Source organism: Pongo pygmaeus, chromosome 8 (assembly GCF_028885625.2).
Source record: "Pongo pygmaeus isolate AG05252 chromosome 8, NHGRI_mPonPyg2-v2.0_pri, whole genome shotgun sequence".
NCBI lineage: Eukaryota > Metazoa > Chordata > Mammalia > Primates > Hominidae > Pongo > Pongo pygmaeus.
The window spans coordinates 137772373-137786615 of record NC_072381.2 but is presented as its reverse complement, the minus strand read 5'-3'; the positions used below and the strand labels follow the sequence as shown (position 1 = coordinate 137786615).

Below are 14243 nucleotides of genomic sequence, written 5' to 3'. Positions count from 1 at the left end.
ACCAACATTCTGAGGGTTCCAGCCTGTGGCTCTCAGGATTGTGGAGTGCAGTGCTGGCCACTGCAGACCCTGTCTGGCTTTGGGGTTTAAATGGTTAAGTGCAGTGTGATCTTCCTCCCTTGGACCTCTCATGGGGAGTGCTTGGCCCCACGTGTCCAGCCTGGCCCAGGGCAAGGGTTTCAGGAGCACTGGGGACTCAGACAGGGCTGGACAGTCACCCTGGCACTGCAGCCTGGTCTCTGCCCAAGTGTCCACCCAGTGTGCCCCCTCCTCCGTGTGTGTATGCCTGTGTACATGAACATGTGTGTGCCTGCATGTCTGTGTGTTGTGTGCGTGTGCATGCCTCTGTGCATGTGTGTGTGTGCATGTGTGCATGTGTGCATGTGGTATGTGGTGTGTGTGCGCATGTGTGTATGTGGTATGTGTGTGCATGTGTGTATGTGGTGTGTGTGCATGTATGTGGTATGTGTGTGTGTGCATGTATGTGGTGTGTGTGCATCTGTGTATGTGGTATGTGTGCATGTGTGCGTGTGTGTGCATGTGTATGTGGTATGTGTGTGTGCATGTGTATGTGGTGTGTGTGCATGTGTGTGGTGTATATGTGCACGTGTATGTGGTGTGTGTGTGCATGTGTGTATGTGGTGTGTGTGCATGTGTGGTGTGTGTGCACGTGTGTATGTGGTGTGTGTGCATGTGTATGTGGTATGTATGTGTGTATGCATGTGTGTATGTGGTATGTGTGCATGTGTGTGTGTGGTACGTGTGCATGTATGTGGTATGTATGTGTGCATGTGTGTATGTGGTATGTATGTGTGTGTGTATGTGGTGTGTGTGCATGTGTGTATGTGGTATGTATGTGCATGTGTGTATGTGGTATGTATGTGTGTGGTATGTGTGCATGTATGTGGTGTGTGTGTATGTGGTATGTGTGTATGTGGTGTGTGAATGTGTGCATGTGGTATGTGTGTGCATATGTGTGTGGTGTGTGGTATGTGTACATGTATGTATATGGTGTGTGTATGAATGTGTGTATGTGGTATGTGTGTGCATGTGTGTATGGTATGTATGTGTGTGTATGTGGTGTGTGTGCATGTGTGTATGTGGTGTGTGCATGTGTGCATGTGGTATGTGTGCATGTATGTGGTGTGTGTGTGCATGTGTGTATGTGGTATGTATGTGTGCATGTGGTATGTATGTGTGCATTGTGTATGTGGTGTGTGTGCATGTATGTGGTATGTGTGTGTGTGAATGTGTGCATCTGGTATGTATGTGTGCATTGTGTATGTGGTGTGTGTGCATGTATGTGGTATATGTGGTATGTATGTACATGTGCATGTATGTATATGGTATGTGTGTGTATGAATGTATGTGGTATGTATGTGTGCATATATGTATGTGGTGTGTGTGCATGCATTGCACATGTATGAACTGTGTATTTCCAACGCTTTAATGTCAGGGCCTTGCTGACCCTGGAGAGACTGCCCCTCCTGGGCCAACCACTTCCGAGAGATCAGAAACACTTGCCTTTGGTTGCCTTTCAAATGCAACCCCCAGCTCACCCCCAGCCATCTCCTCTGTGCTTTCCCAGGCTTGAGCCCACATCCCCTGCATGAATCACCTCAGGGCTTGACCCCAGACAAGCAGGGCAGGCCTGTGTTCCCACAGGCCAGTCTCAAACCTGCTCACCCACCTTTCCCGAGGAAGCCTCCACTAAGGCTCTGCCCATGTTTCCCCTTCACGTCATCTGCCTCCGAGACCCTGGTCTTCCCCTGCGTGGCCCCACGCTGTGGCATGCCCTTTCTCCTGTTGGGAACTGGAATGAATAGTCTCATCAATGGCAGGCGTCTCCTGATCTCACTCACCTGTGTGATAATAAAACCTACATTTTAAAGCAAGGGCATCTCCTGAATCATGTGGATCTCTTGGGCCTGCTGTGTAGCTTGCCATGGGGGCCTCCGAGAGCAGCTGCTGCACCACAGTCCTCAGTAGAAGCTGCCTCGGTCCCAAGGAGGCTGCCCCGTGCCCTGGCCAGATGGTGGGAGGAAGCCCCCCCGCCAGGGCTGCTGGCAGTTCCCCAGGCCTCGTCCACTTGCCTGCCACACTGAGGGGCCCCAGCTTAGCAGCTGCCTTTTCTCTCAGAAGGTCAGGGCTGGAGAGTCTCGGGGACTCCAGGCTGTGCTGGGTCTGACCACAGTGGCTTTGGAGGGAGGCAGAGATGCTGAGGATTAAACAGACCACCCTCCCACCAGGCCAGAGTTGGGAGGGGGATGGCAGCACTGATTAGAGAACCCAGAGGAGCTCTGTGTACACAGCAGCTAGAGGCTCCTAAATGGTCGGGAAAGAGATCCTGCTCTCCCTGCCGTGGGGAAGCTGGTTCTTCCAGGGCCAGTTCAGCTCCAGGCTGTAGGGGCAGAGGGGTGAAGCTGCACCGGGGCCAGCCCCGCCAGCACACTCGGAGTCAGAGGGGTGGAGCTGCACTGGGACCAGCCCCGCCGGCACACTCAGGTTCCTCTGTGCCTCGCCCTCTGCTTTGGATTCACCTCTCCCACCACTGCAGGACCAAAGAAACCCTGCGTGGGGGCCTCGGTGCAGTCTGCTTAGGAAGGAGTGGTTACTACGTGCTCCTAAATGGGCCAAAACGCGGTGGGAATTTGCCGGGCCCATCTCTCTGGGTTACCCAGGCTGCACCTTTATGCCTTAAAATAGCTGTTTCCCTCACGACTGATTCAGGAGGAGGAGAACTTTCATATCCATTTTCTCGTTTTCTTCCCTTGACAGGCGTGTGCATGGTCCTTGCCTTTGCCTTAGAGCTGTAAGGAAGCTGAGGCCAGAGAGGTGGCCCTACTGGCCTCCAGTCAGGTCACCTGGCTTGGGAGGAGCAAGCACCAGTGGAGGGCAGAGGGGCCCAGCCTCTGAGCCCCGGGAGCACAGTCAGGGAGTGGGAGCCCAGGGGCAGGAGTGGGCATTTAAAATGAAACTGCCCACCCAGCTGGCAGCTCCGGTCTCAGCAGCCGGGAGGCCATGGCCAGAGACCAAGGGATCCATCCACCTGTGTGGGTCCCTGAGGGCCGGCCTCACCCTTAAGGGTGGAATTGGGGCAGGCAGGGTTTCCGTGATACAACCACAACATGGAAGCTGAAGATCTTCTAGTACTTATAGACCTTGGCGGGTGCATGGCAGGCCTGATGTCCACAAGCACTTGGAGGTCGGGGGCACAAGCAGGGAGTGCAGGGACCCTGGGGCCAACACGTTTGTCGGGTCCACAGGAGGTCTGCTTGGTGGGTGAACCCCAGGCACCAGGTTGAGGGTCACACCGTGATTGACACGTAGGCTGGCAGGCACATGTCTGAATGGCCGGGAAGGGAAGCCTCTGTTAGGTGGGAGACACGCCTCTCAGTTTCTATCTCTGGCTGCCGGCTGGAGCCACTGGGTGTGTGGCGGATAGTACTGGAAACCGTGTTGAGGGTGACTGAGCCGTTCTGGTGTGGAAAGTTAAACTTGTCATGCTGCCTCAGGTCAGTCTCAAATACGTCATAGGCACCCCCTCCTGGGCTGCCTTCCTTGAATGTCCTGCAACGAGCCCGCGAGTGAGAAGGAAGCTTACTCGCCACCGTGCTGGGCCCACACGTGGCAGACACAGCTGCCCAGTGTGTGTGGGGCCCGTGCACGGTGGGGCTGCCACCTGCTACCCAGCCTCAGCTTCCTCATCTGGACCGGGAGCCCCTGGCCACCCCATCGGGTCACCCCCTTCTGCGAACCTCATGACAGGTTGTGGCATCCAGGACCGCGGGGACGTTGTTGGCCATTTCCGGGGCAGTCGGGCCTCCCCGTGGGCCCAGAGCCTAGGTCCCAGCACTGACCACGTCCCTCCGCTGACCAGGCCGTCCGCAGGCTCTGCCACCTGGGGAAGGGGCCAGGGGTCCTTTCTGTGCTCCTGACGGAGGCCCATGTGTGGGCTTTGGGGCCACAGAAGCATTGCCTCAACTCTTCTCTTTTTTCTAGTTTTTAGAAGGTGCAGCTCACATGGTATAGAGGAGGAGCACTGTGATCCCCCACAAGCACCCAGGTCTGGCCTCATCAGGGACCGACGTGACACCAATCCTGTTACAGCCACAACCTTCGCCCACCTCTCACCGTGCCCTTGGTATCCGACATGAATTCCAGAGAGTGTCATTTTATCCATTGATAGTTTAGTGTGTATCTTTAAAGATGAGGACTCTCTTCGTAGCCAACACCACGGTATTTTTCCACACCTGAAACAATGGTCTTTACGATCCTGTCACACTGTGCCAGGCTTGCGTTCTCCCAGTGTCTGAGTGTCTTCTAATGGTTTCTCTGAATCAGGATCTGGATGAGTCTGTGCAGTGAGGTGGGCCCGTGACTGCCGGTCACTCTGTGGGCCCTGTCCTTGCTGTTTACTTGCTGAGGACCCAGGTGGCTCTGTGTCCTGAACATCCCGTCTGCTTCTGCTGCCCACGTCACCTGGAGGCCCCGACACTGTCCCTTCTTCCTGCCTTCTCCTTCCTTCTAGAAATATCCCTTATAAAAAAGATTTTGGTTCATATTTCCATTGATTGATTTTCTTTCTTTTTTTTTTTTTTTTGAGACTGAGTCTTGCTCTGTTGTCCAGGCTGGAGTGCAATGGCGTGATCTTGGCTCACTGCAACCTCCGCCTCCTGGGTTCAAGAGATTTCCCCTGCCTCAGCCTCCTCAGTAGCTGGGATTACAGGCACCCGCCACCACACCCAGCTAATTTTTTGTATTTTAGTAGAGATGGGGTTTCACCGTGTTGGCCAGGATGGTCTCGAACTCCTGACCTCGTGATCTGCCCGCCTCCACCTCTCAAAGTATTGGGATTACAGATGTGAGCCACCGCGCCTGGCCTGATTTCTTTTAATATATCCATTTAACCTGCTTCTGGCATCAAGGGTGGCACACTGCTCACACTGCTCACACCAGTCACACGGTTCATATCACATGACTTATGTAGTTCATACCACTCACAGTTCACACCGCTCACACCACACATCACTCACACAGTTCATACCAGTCACACAGCTCACACCACTCACGGTTCATACCACTCACAGTTCACACTGTTCACACCACTCACACCAGTCACAGCTTCACCTTGCTTTCTCCCCCAACCGTGTGTCTGGTGCCCCCTGTACAATGTGTATCCCTGTCCTAGGTCCCTTCACAGCCGCATCACTTGCCCTGGTGGGCGTACCACGAGCTTCCCATGCACCCGGGTGGGCATACTGCACAAGTGTCCAACGGCTGCTGTAACAAATTAGCCCATGTGCAATGGCTTTGAACAACACAGACTTCCAGCCCCCCAGGCCCCCCCCAGGTCCCCCCAGCAGCTCACGAGAGCCACAGGCTTGAGGCGGCCAGAGATGCCAGAAGAGGTGGCCCTGACTGACAGGAACGCATGGCAGCCACGCCTGTCCCGGCCTCCCATCACTCCCCAAGCAGGTGGGGGAGAGCCATGGCACGAAGGGGCCGGAAGCTCAGAAGGGGCCATACAGAGCACGGGGTGCAGGGTGTGGAGGGTGAAACCCTTCGGGCTCACAGCTCTGTGGAAACAGGCGAGAGAAAGCTCTGTGAGTGAAGGAGCACCCAGCGTCCCCCCAAGAATTCATAGAGACCTCACCTAGCAGCAGGGCATGGCAGAAAAAGCGAAGTGGGCAAACCTGCTGGAGGAACCCCCCTGTTTCAGAGGGGACTGCAGCAAGGCATGGGAATGTGGCAGATGAGGAAGGGACATGGAGGTGCTGCCCAGAACTCGGGGATGTATCAGGAAGTGTCAGGAGGACACAAGGGAGAAACAGCTGGCAGAGCTCCCCTGGAAGCGACTGTCAAGCTTGGGCAGCATGGAGGGTGGCCCTCAAGATGGATCACGGACTACGCACATCCTGTGCACAGGTCCCTCACTCCCAGGGCGAGGAGAGCTGGGAGTAGCCAGGCGAGGTGTTAAGAGCCTTGGTTATCCCCAAGTGGGAGAGTCCACGAGGCCACAGGTTCTCAGCCACTCAGGAGCAGCATCTCCAAGCTCCGTTTGAAGATAGCCAAGAATCCCCGACCTCATCAGAATGATCGCTTGTGTGCAAGCACCAGAAAACAGTATGTCGGTTCCACAGTGGCGAGGACTCAGACGGCGCTCCAGCCCATCTGCTCTTCCAAGCCCAGTAAGGTTCCAGCCAGCATGAAGCAGCTGAGGGGTGGCAGCTGTTGCCGAAGGGGCCGTCCTGCAGTCGCAGCAACTGTGTGCCTCAGCCCCACGGCGATGTTCTGACTAAACGAGGGCTTTAGGTGGGAGCGCAAGCACCCCTGCGCGTGTGGGCCTGGGAGGTAGCTCCATCCCCCGGGAAGCCAGTGGGCTGAGTGCCCCTGCCTGGCCACCAACACCTGACAGCCATAGGGCACGGGGGGTTCCCAGCCTCTTGGGACAAAGACCCCCCTCTGCCATCTGCAGCAGATGGAACAAGAGCCTCAGTGCCAGGTGGTGCCGTCGCAGCATGGCCCCTCCAGCCGCCGCCCTGGCCCCTCAGTGAGCCTGCCAGGACTCGGGAAGAATCCACCTCTTCCCGAGAGGTTTGTGGCCTCGTGAGGCGTCTTAACTTCACCAGCCATGGCCTAGGAAGCAGCCACTAGGCATCAGGGGAAAACTGAAACCCCAAAACTGATTCCCACTCACCACATTAGAATCCTGAGCTCATCCAGGGAGAGGGGCCTGGGACAAGTGGCCCGTGGGACACAGCTTCTCAGGGACGTCAAGAGAACAGCTTCAGGGGGGGTCTCAAGAGGGGCAGGAGGAGAGTGGGAGATGGAACTGCTTCTGGAGTGCACGGGAGCCCGGTTCTGCCTGGGGGACCCCTCTGCCTCCAGTGCCCTCCCCAGGGGCCCCATACTGGGCTGCACCTTCTTCAGCCGCTGCAGACACCTTCTCCAGCCCCGTCCTGGGCACTGACCCTCACGTTTTTGTGGTGCCTGGCACTGATCCCTGGGAGGGAGCCTGCCTTGCCCTGTCCCGCCCTGCTGTCCCCACGGCCCCAGGCTCTGCTTCTCCTTGGGACATCAGAAGCTCCCCCAGGAAGGATTAGGAGGTGGTTTCATTATACCGTTTAGAGGCCTTAGGTACTTGTGGTCAGGCATTTGCTTCTGGGGAACAAAAATTACTTGGAAAGAGAAAGAGCTTGGGTGAATCACTTAAATCTGCAAAATGCATAAACAGCATTTGGTTGAAATGGCAGTCACATGGCTGCCACCCTGTTCCGGGTGGCGCTGTGGCCTCCCCGTCAGTGGCGTTTCACAGGGAAAGCCCAGGGCTCCGGGTGGCGCTGTGGCCTCCCCATCAGTGGCGTTTCACAGGGAAAGCCCAGGGCTCCGGGTGGCGCTGTGGCCTCCCCGTCAGTGGCGTTTCACAGGGAAAGCCCAGGGCTCCGGGTGGCGCTGTGGCCTCCCCGTCAGTGGCGTTTCACAGGGAAAGCCCAGGGCTCCGGGTGGCGCTGTGGCCTCCCCATCAGTGGCGTTTCACAGGGAAAGCCCAGGGCTCCGGGTGGCGCTGTGGCCTCCCCATCAGTGGCGTTTCACAGGGAAAGCCCAGGGCTCCGGGTGGCGCTGTGGCCTCCCCATCAGTGGCGTTTCACAGGGAAAGCCCAGGGCTCCGGGTGGCGCTGTGGCCTCCCCGTCAGTGGCGTTTCACAGGGAAAGCCCAGGGCTCCGGGTGGCGCTGTGGCCTCCCCGTCAGTGGCGTTTCACAGGGAAAGCCCAGGGCTCCGGGTGGCGCTGTGGCCTCCCCGTCAGTGGCGTTTCACAGGGAAAGCCCAGGGCTCCGGGTGGCGCTGTGGCCTCCCCGTCAGTGGCGTTTCACAGGGAAAGCCCAGGGCTCCGGTGCCCGGGGTTGGCTTGTTCCTCTTCATGGCGAGACCTCAAACTCCATTTCCTTTTTGGGCTTAAGTCGGTGATTGGAGGAAGCAGCCAGGAAAGCAGGGACCGGTTTCCTGGAGGAAGCGTTTGAGTCGGACCTGCCTGCCCTCAGCCCCCCAGGCCTGGTCATAAAAGGCCACCGGTTTCCAGTCTCTTTTGTAAACACTGCTCTGCGTGATCTCGGGTGCTGAGGTCCCTCCAGACAGACCGCACCAAACCCAGGGCTTTACGCCGTCGCTCATTGGAGCCTCCTGCATCAGGGGCCCGAGGGAGTCTGCCGGACCTGCCCTCTTCTCTGTTGTCTTCACCTAAAGCACTTTAATGTGATTGACTTAATCAAATCCATTTCAATGGAAAACCCCACACCACCCCAAACCACCTTCAACGTGCCTGACGGTCCAGGCCTCAGAGGGCGGGTCCTAGTAATAAGGGGCGGGACCAGGCTCCTCACCTGCTGGCCTGGGTCAGAAAATAGTGAAGGAGATTAGGGGAAGCGGGCTGCTGGGTTGGCAGGTGCTCGGGTGAGGGCGCAGCGTGAGCGCAGGTGAGGCTGCTGCCTGCAGGCATGGCCGTGGGTGCTCAAAGCCTGCAGGGTGTTACCAGGGATGTGTAGACACAGGAGGCGCGGAGAAAGCAAGTTTCCCACCAGAACCAGGTTCCGTAGCTCGGTGTTTGCAAACAACAGAAGTTTCTCTTGTAGTCCTGGAGATAGGAAGCCTGAGACCTAGCAGGGTGGGTCCTCTGGGCGGCTCCCGGGGAGGACTTGCTGTGCCTTCTTCTGGCGTCTGGTGGCTGCTGGCCACTCGTGGCATCCTCAGCTTGCTGCCACGTCACTTCATTCCCAGGCTGACATCTTCACATTGCTGCCTGTGCTCCACCTTCACACTCCCTCGCCCCCATGCCTGCGTCATCTTCTCTTTTCTGTCTTTTATCAGGATGTCTATCATTGGCTTTAGGGCCCATCCCAATTCAGGACCTCCAGATCCTCAACTTAATTACATCTTCAAAGACCTTTATTCCCAATAAGGCCGCATTCTGAGGCTCCTGGTGGCTGTGTCTTTTGGGGACGCACTCGGGCCTGCTGCAGGGGGTCGAGGCATTTCCCCAGGGTCTCCAGGGAGGGACCATGGCCACTCATCCTGCACTGCCAGTACCTTGCATGGGGCTGGCACATAGGAAGACTGACAAGCTTTTCTTGAAGTGCAGTTGAGCTGAGAATGTTCCAGGACACAGAGCCCAAAGACTCAGGAGAGCTGGGTGTAACCCTGCCTCCCCTTCCTTGCTCCTCAGGGCAGCTCCTCCCACGGGGCCAGGCCAGGGGCTTGGACTGTGGCTGATGGCTCCACCGTCCAGGGCAGTTTGTTTCCCAGGTGGGGTAACAGGCTGGAGGGAAGTGGATCTGCTGCTTTGTTCTGGTGGACAACGGAGCCGTGGGTATGCGAGGCCAGGCCCTGACTCGAGGTCCCTGCCCCCTGGCTGTGGGTGATGGGAAGAGCAGGCTTGGGTCACAGGGCCAAGGGACTGGTCCCAGATGGAGCCCAGGCCACATGCTTGGAAAAGTGGGTGGTCCTGGGTGTGCCCATCTGGCAGGAGGGTGAGGTCCTGTCTGGAGTAGACACTTGGTCTGTGTCTGCCGCACCTGTGACTGGGCCCAGAGGGCATGGGAAGCCCAGGTGCCCTGTCCCGTGGTGAGTGGGCTGTGGGGGTTGAGCACCCCAAGGGAAGGCGTGTTCTTCCAGAGATTCCCCCGTAAGAGCTGAGCTGCATCGTGAGCCCGGGGAGGGGCAGAGGGAGCCCGGAGAGGGTTGGGTCGCCTGGGCAGGCTGCTTTCTGGGGCGGTGCACAAGGGACAGAAAGCCTGAGGCTTGGGACCGGCTGAAGATGGCCTTGGGCTGCGAGTGCTGGCGCCGCTCCAGGCAGAGGTGGGCTCTGCGGCCACCCCGCCAGCTTCCCCCCCAGCAGCAAGAGCCCTGGCCCCAGCCAGTGGCCCCAAGCCAGGCTCCTGAGGGGCAGAGGGTGGGGGCTGGATTTTCCACCCTATTTGTCTCACAGCCTGTCTGGTCCCAGCCCCAGGGCAAGAAACAGCCTTTCTGGAGCAGTTTCCAGACCTGCAGTCGCCGCCTTGAGCATGCAGTGGCCGTCTGCAGGAGGCCGCGGGTGCTGGGGCTGGCGCAGGAGAGCACTGTTCCTTCTGCGCCCGTGCAGAGTGAGGCTGGGGCTGCCGTCCGGGGCACGGGACTCCTCTGCCTCCTGCGGCCTGTGCATGGGAGGAAGGCCATGCTGCCGAGCCACGCGACTCTGCCCCGTTGGCAGTGGGAAGCGGCAGGAGGGGGTCCTCGGAACTGAAGTGGGCAGCCAGGGGCTGCTGCAGCTTACGCTCACTGTCATTCTGAAACCCTCAACTGGCTTTCAAAATAACAATTTAAAAAATGGTCATAGGAAATGCAGGAAGTTCAGGAGAAATCCCGCCCAGCCCCGCCCCGCCCTCCCAAGGCGGCCTCGTTCAAGCTTAGTCTCTGTCTGTTCTTCTCGGGCTGCCTGCAGCTGCCCCCGCTCCTCGGCAGGTGTGGCCGTGTGTTCAGGAGCCCCCATCAGCACACGCGCCTCTGGGCAGCCCCCAACACAAGGCTCTTCCTGTCCCTCCAGGCTCAGCTTTCCCCTCCCAGCGGGCAGGGAGGTGCTGAGGCCATGCCTGTTGTCAGCTTCCTGGAGAGGCCACACTTAGAGCCCATGGTGCCAGGCCAAGCCACTGTCTCCCACATCACAGTGCTGCAGCCGGATCCACCCAGGCCACTGCTTGGCACCATCAGACATGCTTTCCTAGTTTGGGCCAGCCTGCTGCTCTGTGCACAGTGTGACTCCCAGTGGCCCCTTGGAGGAGGGAGGGTCACCGCTTTGCTTCACAAAAGGGCTGAGTCTCAGGGAGGGGTCTCCAGTAACAGCCCTGGAGCCATGATGTGACTGAGACAGGTGCCTCCAGGGCCACACACTAAGCAGTACAGGAACCTCTGGGGGCGGCAGAATCATGGCCTCCAAAACACCCACGTACAAATCCCAGAACAAGCGTGTTACCGTTCGTGGCAGAGAGGAATGAAGGTTGCAGATTGAATTAAGGTTGTGTATCATCTGACTTTATTTTTTTAGAGACAGGGTCTCGCTCTGTCACCCAGGCTGAGTGCAGTAGTACAGTCGTGGCTCACTGCAGCCTCAACCTCTCAGGCTCAAGCAATCCTCCCTTCTCAGTCTCCTGAATAGCTGGGACTATGGGTGTGTGCCACCACGCTTTCCGGGCATGTAGCCAGGAGCCCAGGGCCATCTGTGGCCCACCTTGAGATCCAGAATCATCCATTTCCTCCAGGCCCCCTGCTGGGCTCCAACTCCTAGAGGCCTAGAGAGCAGAGGTTGTGGAAGGCCTTGGAAACGGGTCTGGATTACCTGTCCTGGGAAGGTCTCTCCCAACCTGAGTGGGAGACAGGGGTTGGCTCTGCTGCTCACAGTTTTGTGTCTTAATTCCTGGCTTCCCTTTGGGGATCTTCATCCTCAATTCTGATTGACATTCCTTGGCCACAAGGGACCCCCCTGCTCATTGATGCTTCTCACCCGTCGCCTCACTCTCATCCTCACTGCCAAGCAATTAGCCATGTGTTTGTGGCATCAGTGTTGACACCGATGATCCATGCTCAGAGGGTACAGTGCCTGAAGAGCTATGTGGGGACTGGAGCCCCAGAGGGGGTCCCGCTGTGGTGGCAGCGGTGGCCCCCAAGCCCCACGCTCACTCTGTGTGTCTCCTTGCAGGACAGGGTGAGGGGCCTTGGCCTCACGGTGTTGAGACGGGAGGCGGTCTCTGGAGTGTGGAGTGATGTGCGTCCAGGGTGAAGCTGCAGCCATGGTTGATGAGGCTTCCTGAGCGCGGAGCTCTCTGCTCAGTGGGTTTTCGCATTCATTCCCCAGTACCCCTCCGGGCTGCTTGCTGCTCCAAGCCCTGGAAAAGGATGTTGGGGTTTAGGAAGGCGAAACTCCATTCCCAGGTCGTGGCTGGTGAGGGGCGCTCCCCGCACAACCAGCCACTGCGTGGCTCCAACTCATGCCTGGATGCTCTTAGGCTGGACCCTGTCTGTTTGCGATAGCGCCTGTTCACAGATGTGTCCTGCTGCAGACTTGAAACGCAGGACTGAGTCTCGGAGGGGTCTTCAGTAACAGTCACGGAGCCAGGATGTGACTGAGACAGGTGCCTCCAGGGCCACACGCTAAGCAGTACAGGAACCTCTGGGGGCAGAATCACGGCCTCCAAAACACCCACATCTTAATCCCCAGAACAAATATGTTACCATATGTGGCAGAGAGGAATGCATCTGCCGCGTCTAGGAGGCAGAGGGGCTGCGGCGCGTCCCCAGGTGTCCCCTTGTGTCCTGACGATGCGTTCCCAGGCATCCCCATGCATTTCCAGGTGTCCCCACGTGTCCCCAGGCGTCCTCAGGCGTCCTGCCGAACAGCCCTGTGCCCTCCAGGTGTGCATTGTGCAGAAGCGGGACACGGAGAAGATGTACGCCATGAAGTACATGAACAAGCAGCAGTGCATCGAGCGCGACGAGGTCCGCAACGTCTTCCGGGAGCTGGAGATCCTGCAGGAGATCGAGCACGTCTTTCTGGTGAACCTCTGGTGAGCCTGCCGCGGCCTCGCTGCAGAAAGACTCACCGTCCTGAAGCTGGGAAGGCACCGGCCGTCCTCTCCCGCCCTGGGTGCTCCCTGGCCCTCGTGCCTCGGAGATGCCCCTGCCACCCACAGGCCCTTTCTAGCCCTCCTCATCTATCCCCCTTCCTGTGCTCCAGGGCTGGCAGGGGCCCAGGTGGCCATGGCATGCTGGGGTTAGTTAATGCAGTGTCTCTTCTGAGCCTGCCGGAAGACCAGGGCTTCCCTACAATGGAGATGTGCCCCCATGGAGACTCTGGCACTAGTCAGTGGGGGAGAGTTTAGGGACTGAAAAACTCACCACCGTCATCACCCACCATCACCATCACCACCATCATCGCCACTGCAACCATCATCACTCTCATCACCATCATCAGTCACTGTTCTCACCATCACCACCACCCTCAATCCTCACTACCGTCATCTTCACCATCACCGTCACCACCACCACCATCACTGCCATCGTCATCACCATGGATGCTGGTTATTAAATGCCAGCTCTTTGCCCAATACTGTGTCAAGAGTGGTACCTACACGGCCTCATTTTCTGTAACAACCCTCCGAGGCAGATGTCTGTATCCCCATTTTACTGAAGAGGAGGCCGGGCAGCCTGAAGCACCTGGAGCTGGCACTGTAGCTCTGCTCTGCATTGGCCACTCCCAGGTGCCTCTGGCCCCAGCTGGGCCACCTCCAGCACAGGGTGGTGTGTCTTTCCTCAGGATCTGGGCTCAGAGCAGCTCTGGGCTGGGGTGCAATCAGTGCCTTGGGCAGGCCCTTCCTCCTGGGAATGCCTGGTGGCTGATGCTGGGGTGGGGGAGTTTCAGCTGTGGGAGCAGCCATGACTGGCTCCCCAGCTGTGCGCACAACAGGCCCTCCATCGGTGCCCACAGGTACTCCTTCCAGGACGAGGAGGACATGTTCATGGTCGTGGACCTGCTTCTGGGCGGGGACCTGCGCTACCACCTGCAGCAGAACGTGCAGTTCTCCGAGGACACGGTGAGGCTGTACATCTGCGAGATGGCGCTGGCTCTCGACTACCTGCGCGGCCAGCACATCATCCACAGGTGTGTGTGTAGCAGACGGTGCAGGTACCTGCTGGTACCTGCTGAGGTGGGCGGGGCTGAAGCAGCCTTAGATCAGGCTGCCGGCAGGGTGTCTGCACTCCCGCAGAGCGGGTCCAGCTCCTCTGCCTCACCCTTGCCTGAGTGCCTGCCCCCAGCTGTGGCACCTGCATCGACCAGGTCAGCCCCATAGCTGTGTGCCTGGTGTCCATCTAGGGGGACCTCGTCTCAGCAGCCCCAGCTGAGACTGGGCACAGAGGGCCGTTAGCCCTGGTGGACAGACCACCAGGCTGGGTCACAGTAGGTGGCTTTCACCTGGTCCATTTAACTGAAGGCTCCCGTTTGCCCATCCACCACGTCCCAGGGAATCCAAACTAATTTTAACGTTAGCTTAAAGCAGATGAAATTAGGAAGCAGAGCCGGTGTGATGGCTCTGAAAATAAAATTTAAAAAAAGAAAATAGGAAGCAGATTATGAAGGAAGTGAAATGGGGAAGCAGAAATTAGGCTGAAATTCCGCAGCTATGGAACAAAATGAAAATATCTGTGAGGTATATTTTA

At 57.9% G+C, this 14243-nt stretch overlaps 1 protein-coding gene across 3 annotated transcripts in view; it reads left to right on the top strand.

Moving 5' to 3' along the window:
- The window catches only part of STK32C (serine/threonine kinase 32C), a 102734-nt gene that overhangs the window by 69468 nt on the left and 19023 nt on the right, over positions 1-14243 (top strand). For 2 of the 3 annotated variants that reach the window (XM_054503354.2, XM_054503357.2), the window contains exons 3-4: positions 12441-12592; positions 13513-13686. In XM_054503354.2, coding sequence (XP_054359329.1) covers positions 12441-12592; positions 13513-13686 — 326 coding nt within the window. Of the gene's footprint in view, positions 1-12379; positions 12593-13512; positions 13687-14243 lie in introns of all 3 variants that reach the window. The other variant, XM_063670415.1, reaches the window with a different exon arrangement.